At 36.6% G+C, this 16,771-nt stretch overlaps 2 protein-coding genes across 2 annotated transcripts; one reads left to right on the top strand and one right to left on the bottom strand.

The window, feature by feature from the left end:
* Positions 1–4,920: 4,920 nt before the first annotated feature.
* On the bottom strand, positions 4,921–9,398 carry LOC145233268 (uncharacterized). The gene is made up of 7 exons (XM_080097965.1): positions 9,269–9,398; positions 8,726–8,826; positions 7,849–8,065; positions 7,284–7,484; positions 7,095–7,209; positions 6,648–6,724; positions 4,921–6,307 (listed from the first exon to the last, which is right to left on the bottom strand). The coding sequence occupies exons 1-7, from the start codon at positions 9,348–9,350 to the stop codon at positions 5,418–5,420; spliced, it is 1,683 nt and encodes a 560-aa protein (XP_079954091.1). The 5' UTR covers positions 9,351–9,398; the 3' UTR covers positions 4,921–5,417.
* Positions 9,399–10,528: 1,130 nt separating this feature from the next.
* On the top strand, positions 10,529–15,387 carry LOC145233109 (2-oxoisovalerate dehydrogenase subunit beta, mitochondrial-like). The gene is made up of 8 exons (XM_080097769.1): positions 10,529–10,788; positions 11,467–11,553; positions 11,967–12,160; positions 12,410–12,579; positions 12,945–13,039; positions 13,601–13,698; positions 14,023–14,220; positions 14,868–15,387. The coding sequence occupies exons 1-8, from the start codon at positions 10,644–10,646 to the stop codon at positions 15,006–15,008; spliced, it is 1,128 nt and encodes a 375-aa protein (XP_079953895.1). The 5' UTR covers positions 10,529–10,643; the 3' UTR covers positions 15,009–15,387.
* The last annotated feature ends 1,384 nt before the right edge of the window (positions 15,388–16,771 follow it).

Here is a 16,771-nt window from a genome sequence, read left to right as displayed (position 1 = left end):
GCAATATTGAACCCAAACTTACATGACAGGTAGTTTAATCTATCTCCTACAGAAACCAACCCAAATAGCCAAGCTTTACTTTACAAACAACAAGTTATTTTAAATTTCCCAAGGGTCCGTTTTTTCCCATTTTGCCCCATGGGTAGGGTAAAATGAGGTTTTGTCATACTGCACTAAAATGAGTAAGAACAAAACACACAAAATAGCAACAAATGTTTTTTTTGCATTTATAAACAAAGTAGTTGCGAAAAACAACAACAAATACAACCAATAAACACTTTTTTTAAGTAACAAGCCTAATCACTGGCATAAATAGCAAATATAGCGAATACACTTTCAAACTCTTCAACTTCAGCACACAAGCAATGTGCCTTCCTAGGACAGATACAGCATCAAATCCATCCTTTTTGCAGAAATGGAATATAACTCCTCAAAAATAAGCAGGCTGCATCTTCTTCTTGATTAACTTTCACATTGTTTGCAGCTTTTTTATACTTTAAAGACTTCTTGCAGCATTTTCCCTTTTTAGGTATTTTTTTCTTTGTTTTATGTTTGTAACTTCAGCTTTGACAGATAAGGGGAGCTAGTTAAAATACTTGTTGAACCCCTATTTCCTTTTTTTCTGAAAGTAATTTGTTTGACTTTTGGAATTGGCATCACATCACAAAATCACAAATAGATTTGGCAAATAAAAAATCAGGATTTGATGTAGTATCTGTAATACTGGTAGCATTGTCCATGTTTGGTTCAGCATTCAGCACTATGTCATTTAAAGGAATCTTTTAGAGGTATGGTACCTGAAGGAGTGGTGACAATAGATGGGTCAATATCAGTAGTTGTCAAGAGGGCATAATCTGCCTCATCAAAGACATTTTTATTTCCTGGGCAAATGCCTGTTGTTTAAAATCAATTAATAACAGTACCAGTTTTGTCTGATAATTTTTCTCTTATATATTCTTGCCATGCTGGTTGTCTAATGAAAATACAACCTTCAATAGCTTACATTTAAATAAAAAAATATAATTTCCCAATCCTAAACTAATTCTTTGTTTCTTAACTGTTTGGCAGTTAGCCAGCTATGCTATAGTTATGCTGCTATACCAATAAAAATACTAGATAGCTTGTCATTGTGATAGCAAAAACAATAAATATGGGTTCATTGCATTGCAATACCACAGTGGGGTAAAATGAAGTGGGGTACTTCATTTTGCCCCCCACCTGTACTGAACAGAAAAAGCTTTCACAAAAAATACTAACAACTGGAAAACCTTTTGATTCATTACCAAATGTTTTGTCTCAGCACTAACCAACCTAAAATACAGACTTTTCATTTTTTAAATTTATATGTCTTGGGAAAAAAAGAATTAAAATTATGTCAATTATTTTAAGAAACAGGCTATTTTTAATTTTTTTGGTCCAAACTTTTTAAATAACCGCCGAAATCAAAATCGTTCCTTGACAAGATTGATAGTCAAAATGGCCGCCTAAACACCGATTCGGCGCACGGTGGCGTAAGTAGGTCGCCTAAAAACGGTCAACTTCATTTTACCCCACCACCTCATTTTACCCCGCTCTCCCCTATATAGTTAAAATAAATTTTAGTTATTACAAATCCGGTACCTGGAGGTGGAGGCGGTTGATTGCGACGAACTGAAGTATTTGCTGATGGAGCTGGAGAAACAAGCTTCGTGCTTTTCTCTGTTTGTGACCTGCACAGCAACATTTTCTTAAAAAAGTTGTGTTGCCAATATTATGTCAACTCCGTAATAATTGACATGTCTGGCTTCAGTGGTTTCCTAGTTTATCACAAGCATGACACATTCTGGATAATCTAAATTTGTGACAAATCTTTTCTATTGATTGATATCACTCTCGCTTTGTTTCAGATGCGTGTTTATGCACAGAAGGGCAAGTTTATGTTTATGCAAAACTTTGACAGGTTTATGACATGAGGAATCTGTTTTCGAACTAAAGCACATCTCTTTAATATATGTACCTTTTGACGCAATAATGCACAGTGAGGAAAACGATTGTTATGAGGAACAAACACCCGAACGCGATCACAATCCAAATCCATCGCGAATCCGCTAAAGCCAATTCTGAACAACAAATATATTTTCATTCTTCAGATACAGATTTTATAACAAACAGTATTCTTTGTGTCAAAACGTTAGGAAAAACTCCAAGGCAGCTACATTACTTAATTATCATATTTGGTAGAGTATTGAAATTTACAAGAATCAGACAACAATCACTATTTTTACCTGGTGGCGTGGTTGATGTCGACGAAGGTCTAATGCCAGCAGCAGTAGTTCGGTCACCAATCACTGGTGCAGCAGTTATCACTTTGTTCGCTGTTGTTGCAATGTTACTTGATGTCCCCTCAGCCGTACTGCTGCCCGCAGTAGTAACAGCTTCAGTAGCATGATTGCCGGGGCATGATTTCGAACAAGGTGTGCTCACATAGTTGTTGCAACTTCTAGTAATCGTGTGACCAGTGCTGCAAATCCTGTACCGCTGTACGACTCCTTGTTTAGTGCAGGTTGCGTTGCAAGGAACGTGGTATTCTATCAAGTCACGGATATTGCATTCATCCGGAAAACAGTATTCCGTCTGAAAATTTATGGTTTTTTTAGGAATTTGTTTTTACTCGTAACCTAAACTTCATTCAGTGACCCACACAATTCAATTGCTTAGGAAGTTTTAAACAAAATTTTGAAATATATTTTAATCTGTTTTTTTTTACAGTTATTACAGTAATTATTCAGAAGCTGCTCGCACAAACATTCGTTACTGCGGCGTTAATTTGGTTCGACGGAAACTGAATGACATTTCTACTTTCTTAGACCTTATAAGTTCTCAGCAAATTTTCCCTCGTTTACTGAAATTCAAAGTTGCATAGATTTCTTTGACAGAACGGTTGACAAATGTCAGTGATGGTCAGTGACTTAAAAAGGACGAGATTATAGACCGTCGTGGGTTCGAACCTGATCATAAGCTCGCATCGACTTGAACTTACCTCATGATAGTCGTCAATGGTACAAACTTCATCAACAGTTTCGTTGTAACAAAGCCGATGTCTTTGCCGAATTGATTTGTAACATGTTGAAGGGCACTGAGACCAGCTGCCCCAGTCGGAGTAGTTCTTTGCTAAAAAATAGAAATTATTTATTTTCCTGATGTCTACACAGCCTTTATAGAATAATTATTGGGTCAAATCGGCAAAATTTCAAAAAAATGACAAATTTTAATTTGAAAGCATTTTTTACTCCAAAAAGGTTTTAGTTTGAAAGTTACCTGCTATAACTGTGAAGCAAACGGCCAACATCAGTAAGCAACTCTTCCACATTGTGTTGTGCTCTTTAACAAACGAAATTCAGATTTTAATATCAGATGACAAATTGTGTTAATTTCTGGTAATCCGACAATTATTTTTGATTTCTGTCAAATCCCAAAACTAGAAATTTATTGAGTTCCAGCATCAAAATAGAAAACTAACGACCAATCTTTAAAGGTACTAACAAAAACTCGTTCACTAAAGTCATGCACAATGGGTAAACTGCTGCACGTCGTATACTAACTGACTTTGCCTTGCTGGATAAATTATATCGCGTGAGTCAATATCCGTGTTCAGAAAGTTCTCTTTGCTTCCAAGTAAAGTCGTAACCCACCTAAATGCTTTTTTTGCTAAACTGGTGGGAATTACTGTCGTTATATTTCAGTGTTTTTCAACCAACTAAAAACCACCGCTCATTCACAAATATCCTTAAAACTGACGATGCATTCACTCACTACAACGCACTAACACCTCGCCCACCAACGTAACTGCGTATCACTTGTGTTTTATTTCAATGTTATTCATTATTAACTTTTATCACATCTGCATCATAGCTTTTACATTTCCGCTACTTTTACGTTTAACTGATTAAACCGAATTCGATCCTATTTGCCCTTTGTTACGTCACATCCGATCGATGCAAAACGCGAACTTGCGTCACTAGTTTAAATGAACAAGAACAATAATAATAGTTGTAGAACGTCATGTTTTATTCACCGTATTGTGACGCTTTAATGATATATTTTGACGCAAACAATAGTAACGATTGTGTTTGATTTTCTGAATCACCGAATTGGTGTAGAAATAGAGTAGATTTTTTGAAGCCTGTATCACGTTTGCAAATTGATTCACCCAATATTTTACAAAGTAAGTTAAAAAAAGAAAGTTGTGGTATTTATATTTGCCCAGAAATTTCGAAATTTTTGTAATACCAATACGTTCGACACCCCAGAGTTGCAAGTCGGTCCGGGTTCAGGCCCGGTTCGGGCCGGGTTCGGGCCGGGTTCGGGCCGGGTTCAGAAACGGGCTCAAAACGGGCCTGACTTTACGTTCCGTTTCCGCCATTTTTAGTAACAATTTTCTGGCTTTGACCTAATGACCACCCTACTCTAAAACGTATTGTTTACGCCATTGTTTATTGTGTTTGTTGTCTTTTCTCTTTTTTTCTTTCTCATCCTTTGTTGCAAGGCTTTCGCGGATAGGTCTGTCAATCAAAATTTCGGGCCTAAACGGGCTTCCCAAAAACGTTTCGGGTTCGGGCCGGGCTTCGGGCTTATACTTTCGGGTTCGGGCTCAAATTTCGGGCCCGCTTGCAACTCTGCGACACCCCCAGAAAATCTCAATGTAAGAAATTTTATTTTGTTTTAAATCTTTTTTACAGGTGGTAGCTTATTATTCCAGCAAAAAGCGATGTCTCTCAAATGAATATATGATACTGATGCGTTGCAATGAATAACAATAACACATTCGATATTTCATTGCCTGTCCGGTTCAAACTCGTATGGCGTGTAGAAAAGTTTGCCGGATCCTCTGAACAAATCAAAGACTTCCAGTACATAAAATATACTCAAAAAGAGCGGCAGACGATTAATGTCAGTGTAATCTTTTATTTGTAGAAATATTAGTTTCGCATATTTGGAAGTTATTATTAGTTTTTGCCAGACTAGATGTTTTGCTCTTTTTGAATATATTTTGTATATTTGATAAGTGAAGACAGATCCGTCGGTCACCACCCAGTTACACAGGTTGATTCCTGTAGTCTGTTATGACATAACATTCAGAACTGTAGTATTTCATGCTGTACAAAGAATAATGGAAAATATACAAATCAAAACGTTAAAGGTTTAATGGTGGAAATAACGGCCCAACTAGACGTAAAAAGCGACATACTTTATTGTTCAAACTTTCGGCAAATGCTCATGCCATCATCAGTGAAATGAAGGGCCACATCAGTTACACCCGTTTATATACACTTGAGTCACGTGAAGAAATGATAAAAAGGTGCGAAACAAGCGTTGCTTAAAAACGATATTTTCACCGTTAAACTTATGAACAGATCCGTACATAATGTTCCAAAACGTCACAACTCTTCATAATCGGAATCATCGTCTTTGTTAAAGCTGGGACTTTCCACAATGGGAAACTTAAAACCTCCTAAATTGCTGTCCGCTGACCTTGGTCGCAAGGTCACGAAATCTCCTTCGTCATCATGACTTGCAAAAAAGTTAGGTTGTCCAGAAGCTTCGCTTTTTCGCCCAGAGGTCATTGGAATGTCATAGACGGTTCTGTTACCACGCATTGAAGGTCGGCCCAATGTCCTTGACAACCTTTTCCCTTTTAGTTCCATATTTTGCCGCTTCGGGCTTTGTCCATCACTTTGACTCATAGACCTGAGTGCACTCGAGTCGAGTTCGAACTTAAACACTTTACAAGCACTACTCGCTGGGGAGTACGGGTTAACGAAGGTTTTGCCGAGTTGGAGCGAGTCGTAGTTACTCGTACGTTTCACTTTCGCCTCGCGTATATCTTGAAGACTCGAGTATTTCGGGGTTGGATAAGTGAAGACTTCGTGGTAATTATGCCGGGACGCTTTACGTGTTGGGGCCACAGCATCGAGAACAGTTGAATATTGCGACTTAATCGGCGTCTTAGGGTTCTCATTCGCATCATCGATTATCACTTTCTTAACAACTTCCCCCTTACTCGGTCCGTCCTCCACAATCAGTGATGACGTCACTCTGGTTACGTCATCAACTTTTGTTTCCGAATGTGACGCAACGAGACTTTGAATGCTGATTTCTTCGTAGTCGACACGTGGTTCTTGAGTTTTCCCGCGTTCTTGCGCATTATTTCCAGCTGTTTTTTGTTCCCGCTCTTTCTTGATGTTTATGACAAGGTTCCGGGCTGCTGATTGTTTGGCGGGAATCTTCGCCGGCGGTTCAGCTGAACTTACGGAACAGGCAGAAGGACCTGAAAATAATGTTTGGAATACACGTTCATGATTTCCAAGTTTTTTTTTTCACGGTGTTTGCATCCACGACGCTTTCAAATACGAATCTCGATCAGGTTTTTTATGCGTATTGAACATTAAACCATCCAAGTACTTGAAATGTGCATTGAACAATTGAAAGTATATTAGCACCGGCAAATTGCTTATGTGGCGATTTTACATCCAACACCATCAACAATAACTGCCTTGTATGTTTGTTCATTTAAAAGGGATGATTTCGTATGATTTCATTCGTACGCTTCCATACAAAGCAGTTGCTTCACAATGGACAAACATTATAACACTTAAATAACAACTAACCTGCGTCTAGTGGAGCGTGACGAAATGCGTCGTTTCCGGTCGTCATCGGTGGGGATTTCCCGAAGCATAACAGTTTCCTTTAAAACATATTTACGTATGTGTCAAAAATCACAGCATTGAAATCCCACAGGCATGACTTGTGTGCTACTGATGCGTGTTGTTCTACAGTTTGTTTGAATAATTTTATAACTTAGTGTTGTACCTTAAGTTTAAAACAAAACGACTCTGACTTTGCACTCCGTCACATTTGTATCTTAATTGTTTGGAAAATATAATGTTGAATTCTAATTTGTTTGTTTTTATTCAGGTTTTAAGCTTAAACTTTCGGGTGACAGCCCTAGGTTTGTTTTATACCTATGCAATATCATATGGTATAATATAAACTTGATCGTATGTGAGGTACGATTGAAAAACTTGTTTTAATTTTTTTCTGTCACGAAAACTCACATTCGTTTCAAGAAGTAGCAAACGAGGAGAATGAGAAACATGAGGAAGATGATGCTGATGAAGACGATCACTTTGTAAACTCCATCAGGATCAACATCGTTGCTTTCAGATGTTTCTAAAAATGTTAAACATTCAGTATTATCAATATATAAGAAAGACCCAAGTTCCATGTGTTATGTGTCATATTACCTTCGATTCTGAATGCAGTTGATTCAGTGTGGTAAAAGTCTTCAGTTCTAAATGCAGTTGATTCAGTGTGGAAAACGTTTTCGGTTCTGAATGCCGTGGGTTCAGTTCGTGCGGAGTTAACAGTCGTTTCCGATCTGGTAGATTCGGTAAAACTTTCTTCTGCGGTTGTGGATTCCACAGTTGTCACATCTGCAACATAACCTACACATATTGGATTAATCTTACTGTGCCCGTGAGGGAGAAATATTTCTGACTTTGAATAGTCAGAGTCATTTCTTATCAATCGTCATATTTTATTATCTACACCATATTTAACAAATATATCGTGTAATTACATGCAAGTTTTCATGCTTTTGAAGCACAAAAAACGCAACTAGATCAATGTTAGGAAACACTGTTTCTTTTTTTATTTTAAAGTAGTGTTAATGAAAAAAAAAAATACAACAGACATAGTTAGAAGCTTTTCCGTATGTGCAGACATAGGGCCTACTGCTCTAGCTGACATTGGAGTTTCGTTCGTAAACCAACCAACATAAAAGTTGTCAATTCTAACATAGAGACAAACCTTCTATCATTCGTGCTTGTGAGGTTTGTGTGATAGATTCACTTGCTGTGGTGATTTCCAATACATCGTTGCATAAAGTGTTGCATGGATCGTTGTGCGTGATATTACATCCTTCAGGAAGGTCAACAAGCAAAGAATACTCTGATTCGCAAATTATTTCAAACGTTGTGTTTTCAGGATGTGTCTCGTTGCACCAGGCCGATGAACAAATGTTGAACTAAAATTAAAGATATTTCATTAATGTTAGGATGTGCTTGAAGTGTTAAGAAATGGCAGTGAACACAGGTAGGGTACTCAATACACACCAATCAAAACAATTGTAATGTACAGTTGAGGCTTTCAATTAGAATGTAATTTTACAAACAATGTAGTGGTGACAGACAGTGCCGGATTAAGGGTCTGCTGGCCTGTTAGCACATTTTATAAGTGGCCCGAAAATCAGGGTGGTCAACTAAAAAATTAGAATTAGCAGTGTTGCCAAATCATTCTCCTGATTTTAAAGTGGCCTGGATTTTTGACTGGCCTGTTGGCACGTGCCTACTTTGCCTAATGGTTTATCCAGCACTGGTGACAGATTGGAAAAAGATAAAGTGATTTTGTGCGTTCTTAGCAAGGTCAAATTATTTTCTTTTTCGGTAAGTTTATTCCTTTTCCGCTTTTGGCGAAAAGCAAAACAACGAGTATTTTGTTAAGAATCGCACCAGTTGAACGACAAATTTGTTAAAAAAGCAAGTTTTTGCTGGATACTTCGGTGATAAAGACACAAACATTTTAAATCATGTATGTTTCATGATTTTTTTGCCGTGAGAAACATAGACTGGTATCTTATTTTTTGCTTTTAACGCTACCTTCAGGTAACCTAGTAAACCCTCTTAACCTGTATAGTTATATTCTCATTGTCAGTTGTGTTGGAAAATCTGAACCATATTGTTCCACAATCTTCTGAAGACTTGCAGATTTCCCAAGTTTGCGCTATTCCTGAAATTTCAAAGCAATTGTTTCATCGATGCGACAGACGCGATTTAAACTCATTACGTTGGTTGTTCAAATTCCACCGGTACCCAACCTTTCTCTTTGCAAACAAAAAAGTCTCAGATTTAAATGGTCTTAAAATGACAAACCGTAATGGTGTTGTTGCAGTTTGCAAAGCGCACTAATCCTATAGGATAAGTTCACCTATTACGTGAAATATTCGAAGTTGTTCTATGCCATGTGGACTTTAGCTTGATGTTTTTGGTGGGTAAATCTATAAAGTCGGCAAAAAATATGGAAAGCATTTTGCTTTTTTATTACAGACTGTTCAAAGAATGCCATACACACCTTCATAAAAGGAAAGCATTTAAATGCGTCTTACCCATGCAACATGTGACGAAACAAACGTACATTGTTACGTCACACAGGTTTTGTGACTCACACTAACCTGTTTGAATACAAGCAACCAATAGAAACGTCACAAAGAAGTCATTGAGAACTTGTTTGTTTAACGTCATGACTCCTTGCATCAAAACATTTGAAGTTGTTTTGTCATTTTGAACTCATGTCAAATATGGTGGTCATAATTTACATTTTTATTAACTCGATGAAAGTACTGTAATACATAATTTAAACAGGTCGATTTCACGGGTTAACTTAAAAAACACACACATATTTGCTAAGAGGATAAAGCTGATCAAAGCGTGACACTGCAGCAATTTTGACCATTACCACTTCGTACTATCATATTCACTTGCAAACGTTTCTTGCTACATCTGCCGAAAACAGCTTCATTGACAAAAATAAACTTCCAAACGTAAAGGTCTACGTATCCAGACTGTTTTGCGTGAATTTGCATCTCGATTGTTTCGTGTGCAGGTTACAATTGTCTTGCTATTGGAAATCAGGCCAAATATTAGTTAGGTATATTTTACGTGTCTGTTATTACGGTTATGTTAATAAAGCTGTAATATCCAACTCAAATTCACAAACTTAACTGTGTAAAAACACGCAATTTTTCTGGATCGTTAATGTAAATTGTTTCAGAAACAATTTTAAAAATGTATGTCATAAGTAACATAGTTGCTTAGCTTTAAATCACTTAATAATTGGACTTCATGAAGACACGATCAAAGTTGTAAAACTGACTACAACGCTAACTGACTGATTCAACAACTAAGAACAACTTTTCATAACAGACAATTATCAGTTGCATTGCGTACAACTAAACCTCAAGGAAGACAGAGTAGGGTGACTCAGTTTAGGAGACGCAACAACAACCACCCACTACAAGACCTGGCTGGTCTATGCGGTTTGTTTTGAAATCTTGTCACATAATTTAACAAACTGCCTGTTCCAATACAAAGTGTGTGTACTGTCAAAATCAAATGTAGCTTTGTAATTTTTTTGTTTTTTTTTTCGTTGTGTAGCCTAGGTTTTGGAATTTACCACAGATGAAACAGTATTTAAGATTTTATTTGGGCCTAAATGAATATTACAAATGTTTTTTTTACAATTTATACAGTACTACGTAAAACGATCTGCTGATTCTAATTAACAATTACCAATCATTATTATTTTTTGTTTCTCTCTTGTTTTCAACAAAAAACATAAATATGTCATGCATGACCGAGCTTTAGTCACGTGTCAACATTACATGCTCGAGTGCACAAAACTATTTGGAGAAAGTGTTAAAGTTTGCAAAATAAAAGTTGCGTGTATTTTTGTATATTATAGCTGTTATTTCGTGAGTAATCATTATAATTTATGACTTATATATTACCATTCAATCTTAAACTTGCAAGCAACTGATTTGAAACAAGATGGCTGGAAATTTAGCGAAGTTTTCAACCGGAATTTTGAAAGGAATTTTTCGAAATGCAACTTTCAAACCAGTTTCTTCAGTTCTGACGCAGAAACGGAATGCTCATTTTGTCTTTAAACCTGATCAACCTTCGACTAAATTCGGTAACAATTCTAATTTTGGTGAAATCGTTTTGTGGTATTGCACACTTTTTTTTCGAACATAAACCTTCAGTGCCAATTGCCAAAGTACAGATGTAAGCCCGATAATTTTACCAATGGCTCTTTCTATTTGTTGTCTTAAGACTAATCCAGTCAGTAGTGCAGAGTATATTTTTGTAAAAAAACATTTTTTGCGCAAAATTTTTGGGGTTGCATTTGTAAGTTTTGCACCATATGCATTTAATTGTCCTTCCTTGACGACTATAGCTTGCTTAGCACCTGCTGAAAATGGTCTTGCACATACACTAAGGGTTGCACACATGGGCCACATTGGTTCTGCACACCCGATCTCGTCAGGAAACTCCCATCTTCCACAGATTGAAGACTAATTAGATATTTCCCACTATAATGTGCATGTATGTTTTGGGTTAGCATAACATTTTTCGGATTAGTGTCATAATTTGTTATCCTGTTGTTAAAGATCTGCAGCAATATGGGCTTTGGGCTTTGTTTTAGCAATACCTTAAGTTATTTTGTATGATATTCACATACTTATGAGTCAACTTTATTTACATTTAATAGATTGAAATCGTGTTTGGTACCAGAAGTAAACTATGTTTTATTCATGCTATAATTCCTGCAAGACCACCATAACTTACAACCATGCATTGTGTGTTTCAGGCCCCACAGAAAAAATGAGCTATCTACAATCACTCACAAGTGCAATGGATATTTCTCTTCGAGAAGACCCAACTACCTTAATATTCGGTAAGTGAATGAATTGAGGTTATGCTGAACTACACTTTGGTGTTAGTTGGTTTTAATCATAGATTTTGTGCAAATACCGTGACTAATTTTAGTGTATGTTAAATTTGCACAATTTTGGAAATTTTGTAAAAGGACTTTATACTATCAAGTTTATAGAGCGCTTCTGGCAAATGTGTTTTTATTCCGAAGTTTCGTCGTCCTATACAGGTCGTCTTCATCAGGGTAAATAACACTGAATGTGACTAGTACAACGCATGATAAACAAAGGAAATATAGTAGTTGCTGGGAATAGGGTTTATAAGCATCTTGATTTGTTACAAAGCTTTGCTGTCAATTGTCATACAATTTTTTAATTTTGTTGTCTGATTGTGGTCGTCAAATTATTTCCATTTTGCTAATCCCCTTCACTATAGGTGAGGACGTGGCGTTTGGTGGTGTGTTCCGGTGTACAAAAGGCCTCAGAGATGAATATGGAAGTGACAGAGTGTTTAACACTCCACTGTGCGAGCAAGGAATTGTGGGCTTTGCTATCGGAGCCGCCGTTGCTGGATCCAATGTTATTGCCGAAATACAGTTTGCTGATTACATTTTTCCTGCTTTTGATCAGGTATGATATTTGGATGTATTCTAAATAAATATACTATGGATGTTTTTAGACTTGTCAAAGTTTTCAGTCTGTTAGTATATGCGACTGTTGTTTAATGTTTTTTTCCCTATGTTGACCAATAAGAGCCACTGGACAAACTTTGCATGTAAAAAACAGAAAATTTGGTTCTACTTGTGTTACCTGTTCAAATTACTACAGCATTTGTTACACATTTTACTATTATATTATTGCCATTTCCTATTTATCTAGATTGTGAACGAAGCAGCAAAGTATCGTTACCGGTCTGGTGGATTATTTGAGTGTGGGAAACTTACAATTCGAGCCCCATGTGGTGCAGTAGGTCATGGAGGGTTATACCACTCTCAAACCCCTGAAAGTTACTTTGCACATACCCCAGGACTGAAAGTTGTGATTCCCAGGTAATAGTTTGCAGGTTTCTAGTTTTTATTTACCTAATGGGAATCTGTCTAGTTAACTTGTATCATTCATTTGTCTGTTATGCAAGTTTTTTTTTTCAGAAATATGTGCCTTTGAAAATAATACTTTTTTTGATCAAATTATGGAGAAATTGCAGGTGCTCTTGCAACCAAAACTTCCTGCATATTTGGGTTCTTATCGTTTGATATGCAGTATTATGTGTGTTATTATGTATCTTTTGCAATAGGCTTACTTTTTACATTATTTTGCTCGCAGTCTATTGTAGAAGTTTGTTTTATTCTTGGTTTAAATTATAGCAACTGTTTTATATGAAGTGCAATATATACAACAAGTTTAACTTTCACAGAAGCCCAATACAAGCCAAAGGTTTATTACTTTCTTGTGTCCAAGATGAAAATCCTTGCATATTTCTTGAGCCCAAAATATTATATCGAGCCGCTGGTAAGAATGTTTTACTTACAGTTTTAAAGAGTGGTGTTAGTTCTGGCATTGCTTAATTTTAATGCCATCTATAAGTATAATTTTTCTGTTATGGTGACCATGTTTTATGGTTATTGGTGTTTAATCCTTATTAACTACATTTAGTGCTTTACAACTTTTTCATTCTTAGCTCAAATGCGTACTTTATTTTGAAAAATGTCTCCACTGCCACATTTTGCTGGTAGGTGACACACAACTCTTTAAAACCTATTTACTTCATTACTCTAAAAAGCCCCACTGTTTGGTGGGCGAAACAGCAAAATTACAACTTCTTAAACAATAACTAGTATTTTGTTTCGCATCATACCAGTTGAACAACAAATTTGTTGAATAAATGCAGAGTACCGGTATATGTTTGATTTCTCATCACAGCAAAAGTTACTCATTGTTTTTGTTCGTTTTTTTCTTATGATGTGTATAGTAAATTGGTAAATAGTATGTAGAATTTATAAAACAGAAGTATATCAGAAAGCCACCTTTCTGGTTATTCATTCACCTGTTCAATGTATGTCATGTTTGTAGAGGAAGAAGTTCCCACTGGCAACTACACACTTCCATTATCTCAAGCTGAAATCCTTGTTGAAGGAAAAGATGTGACACTAGTTGGTTATGGAACACAGGTTAAGATGCATCTAAACTCTATTGCCTTATAGAACTAAAGTCTTGATAGCATGTTTGCTTAAAAGCCTGGGAAACATGCAACCAAAATGTATAAGCTGTTGATTCCAGGCATAATATCAACCTTATAAAGCTCTTCAGGCAACTGTATTTTTGTGCTTACATCTCAACATCCTGTGCAACCAAAATGTTGCCGCTTCATTTTGTTCAAGTGGTGCTTGTAGGTGCGCTCATAAAAAATAGAAAAAAAAAATGGAGTAAAAGGTGTCTGTATTGTGTCTGTTTGATTTGTTTGTTGGAGCAAATTTTGTATCCTTGTTTAACAGATCCATGTATTGAAAGAAGTGGCTGAACTTGCACAAACCCAACTTGGAGTTTCGTGTGAAGTAATTGATCTTGTTACAATTTTACCTTGGGACCGTGAAACAGTTTGCAATTCTGTTGCAAAGACTGGTCGATTGGTTGTCAGCCATGAATCCCCACACACTGGCGGCTTTGCTGGTGAAATTGCTTCCACTGTACAGGTTTGGCTCCTTGTTTTTACGGTACCCTCTCGTTGTGGATTATTCCCACTACAGCAGTGGTTCTCGAATTTTTACATAGGGAGCGTACCAAGCCTAGCATATCTTTTCTATCGCTGCATACCACCCAAATCCTGGTTGGTTTGGTAGACGGAGAAATAGGCCTATCATTTTTATAATTCCAAGACACTAGTTCCGTCCAAAGCAGGACTGACCAGTTGGTGCATAGAGTTGCAATTCTTGATCTGGCTTACATTAAGTATGACAGAAAGCTACTCACGGACCACCTGAAAAGCTCTGGCGTACCATTCATCCAACGTGTACCACAGGTTGAGAACTACTGCATATACAGTAATGCAATGCCTGGCTTCTTAGTACACTGCAAGCTTAGACACATATTACGGTTCACAATCCTGACAAGAATGATCCTCTCTGGTGTATTTTTGTACTATGTATTGTAAGGCTTTAAAATTCCATAATCTTTATGCAGGCCATGCTTTCTTGTTTTTGTTGCAAGCTTTACTCCTTAGGCCCTTTTTTCACTTTAAAGCTTTTGGTCTTATTTGACCATATTTATTTTTAAAAAGGCTAAGTTCCAATCAAATTGATTGGTAATAATGATTTTTACCAATTTGATTTTACCTTTGCAGAAAGAATGCTTTTTAAACCTTGAAGCCCCAGTTGAAAGAGTTTGTGGATATGATACTCCTTTCCCTCATATCATGGAGCCGTTCTATATTCCAGATAAATGGAGATGCCTTTCCGCTGTGCAGAGGGTCATCGACTATTGACCGAGCACTGCGAGATCACTTTTACATATTACCTAAATCTTTTAGCGATACACAACGAATCATGTTTTATTTATGCTTTAGCAAACACCAGAAGTTCCAGGCTTTAGTGGATGACATATGAAATGGCCGGTAGCAATTATTTTTCTATGCTCATCTCAACCAATGGTCCAGGCATGGCATCAGCGAATATTTATCTCATTTTTTATAGTCATCTTATTATGCTTGCATTCCTAGACGAGTTTGGAAATAACCTCTATAGCTTACACAGCAGATTTCCTCTTCAATCCTTCCTATACCTTTTGCAAACGTTGTGATTGCATTAGAGTGTAGCTCTGACAATGAAATGGCCTTAGTGCACAATACACAAATATAAACTTTTCTATGCATCCTGAAGAGTTAATCTATGGTGAACTGGCTTATCAAACTGTTAGCAGTTTACCCGAGTAACCAACTTTATTTACCGTAGTCGATTCTGGTGAGTGTTTCGGCTAAAGAGGCCTTGTGTGGAATGCTGGAAAGCTGTGTATTCCCTACATTTGGCAACAGAAGAAGTTTTTTATCATCGCACCTGCTACAAACGTGGCCGCTAGGTTGCGCTAAAGGGCTGTTGTGTGGAGGCTTCATAGCGCTCCTAGGTTAAATATGTCCTACATTCACATGATCACGATAAATCTGTTTGAATGTCTTCTAAACGAATGCGTCGCAAAATTTACGAGCTAAGCGTTTTCATACAGGCATAATATGGCCTGATATAATGCGAAGAACTTAGGACGTTTGCTATCCTGTTTTGTGCAAAAATTCCTTACGTATGAAAAGGGATAAAATAAGTGGTTCTCAACCTTTTTTGTTGTCGGGGCCAAAAGGTAGTTTTATAGATTGATTGGGTTAACCATAGTCTTTACATACCCTAGTCTGAAAGCGCACATGCATTAAAAGTGGGAAGCTACGCCATCTAGCGGTGGTGTGGCACTTTTGCAGGCTACAATGGAATCGGTATTAAGAAAAGACGCTATCGATGCGTTCTGTTCGTGTTTTTTACTTGGTCAGCCTTTAACTCATAAAAAACGAAGCAAAGAAGTTTTATTTTAAACTATATGTGATAAATTGTGTGTTTCAAACCGTATATGTCGCATAAAACTTATTAATATTAATTAATATTTGACTAAGCAAGTATATCGACCAGGCCCACCTAAGTTTTTTCGACCTTTCTAAAGGTTCCAACAATAATTGTAACGAAAACGTTATTTAAAGTGTACTCCAATATTATTTAAGTTGGTTTGCTGTTAACTAACCTAACAAATATTATCCATTATGAAACAATCGGATTGTCTTTATTATCTATAACAATGAACCACATAAACATTTCAAAGTACTTAATAAAAATCCACAGATTGTAAACAAAACGAAATTTTTCAACTGGAAATGAAAATGAGTAATAATAGAGGCAATTAAGTACTGCTCAATACCAGGCTGTTGCAATTCATCACAAACAAAAAATGTAAACTTGTTTAAAATTCCATATGGCCAAAACAAGGGGAGATATGGTGTTGACACAAATGATTGGGCTACAAATTTTTTAAAGGTTATGTTTTTTTAAAGGTTACAATCAACAACAAAACGAAAATGGATCAAGTTTGGTAGACTACCATCCCAAAATTTACCACAGAAATGCTTCACTAAATCAATTTCTTCCAGAAGAATCATTAAAAAACATGAGTTACCCCTAAAAATAAACATCAACTATGAATCACTTGAGAATTTAA

This window comes from Phallusia mammillata, chromosome 6 (assembly GCF_965637545.1).
Source record: "Phallusia mammillata chromosome 6, kaPhaMamm4.hap1.1, whole genome shotgun sequence".
Taxonomy (NCBI): domain Eukaryota; kingdom Metazoa; phylum Chordata; class Ascidiacea; order Phlebobranchia; family Ascidiidae; genus Phallusia; species Phallusia mammillata.
The sequence above is the reverse complement of the archived record's forward strand: the minus strand, read 5'-3'. Positions and strand labels throughout refer to the sequence as shown.

Excerpts from the sequence above, each read along its gene's own strand:
- LOC145233268 (XM_080097965.1), bottom strand. The coding sequence starts at position 9,350 with ATGCAAGGAGTCATGACGTTAAACAAACAAGTTCTCAATGACTTCTTT. Across the intron at positions 8,827-9,268 it reads GGTTGCTTGTATTCAAACAG|GAATAGCGCAAACTTGGGAA; the intron begins GTTAGTGTGAGT and ends TTGAAATTTCAG. Across the intron at positions 7,485-7,848 it reads ACAAGCACGAATGATAGAAG|GTTATGTTGCAGATGTGACA; the intron begins GTTTGTCTCTAT and ends CAATATGTGTAG.
- LOC145233109 (XM_080097769.1), top strand. The coding sequence starts at position 10,644 with ATGGCTGGAAATTTAGCGAAGTTTTCAACCGGAATTTTGAAAGGAATT. Across the intron at positions 10,789-11,466 it reads TCAACCTTCGACTAAATTCG|GCCCCACAGAAAAAATGAGC; the intron begins GTAACAATTCTA and ends TGTGTGTTTCAG. Across the intron at positions 11,554-11,966 it reads CCCAACTACCTTAATATTCG|GTGAGGACGTGGCGTTTGGT; the intron begins GTAAGTGAATGA and ends CCTTCACTATAG.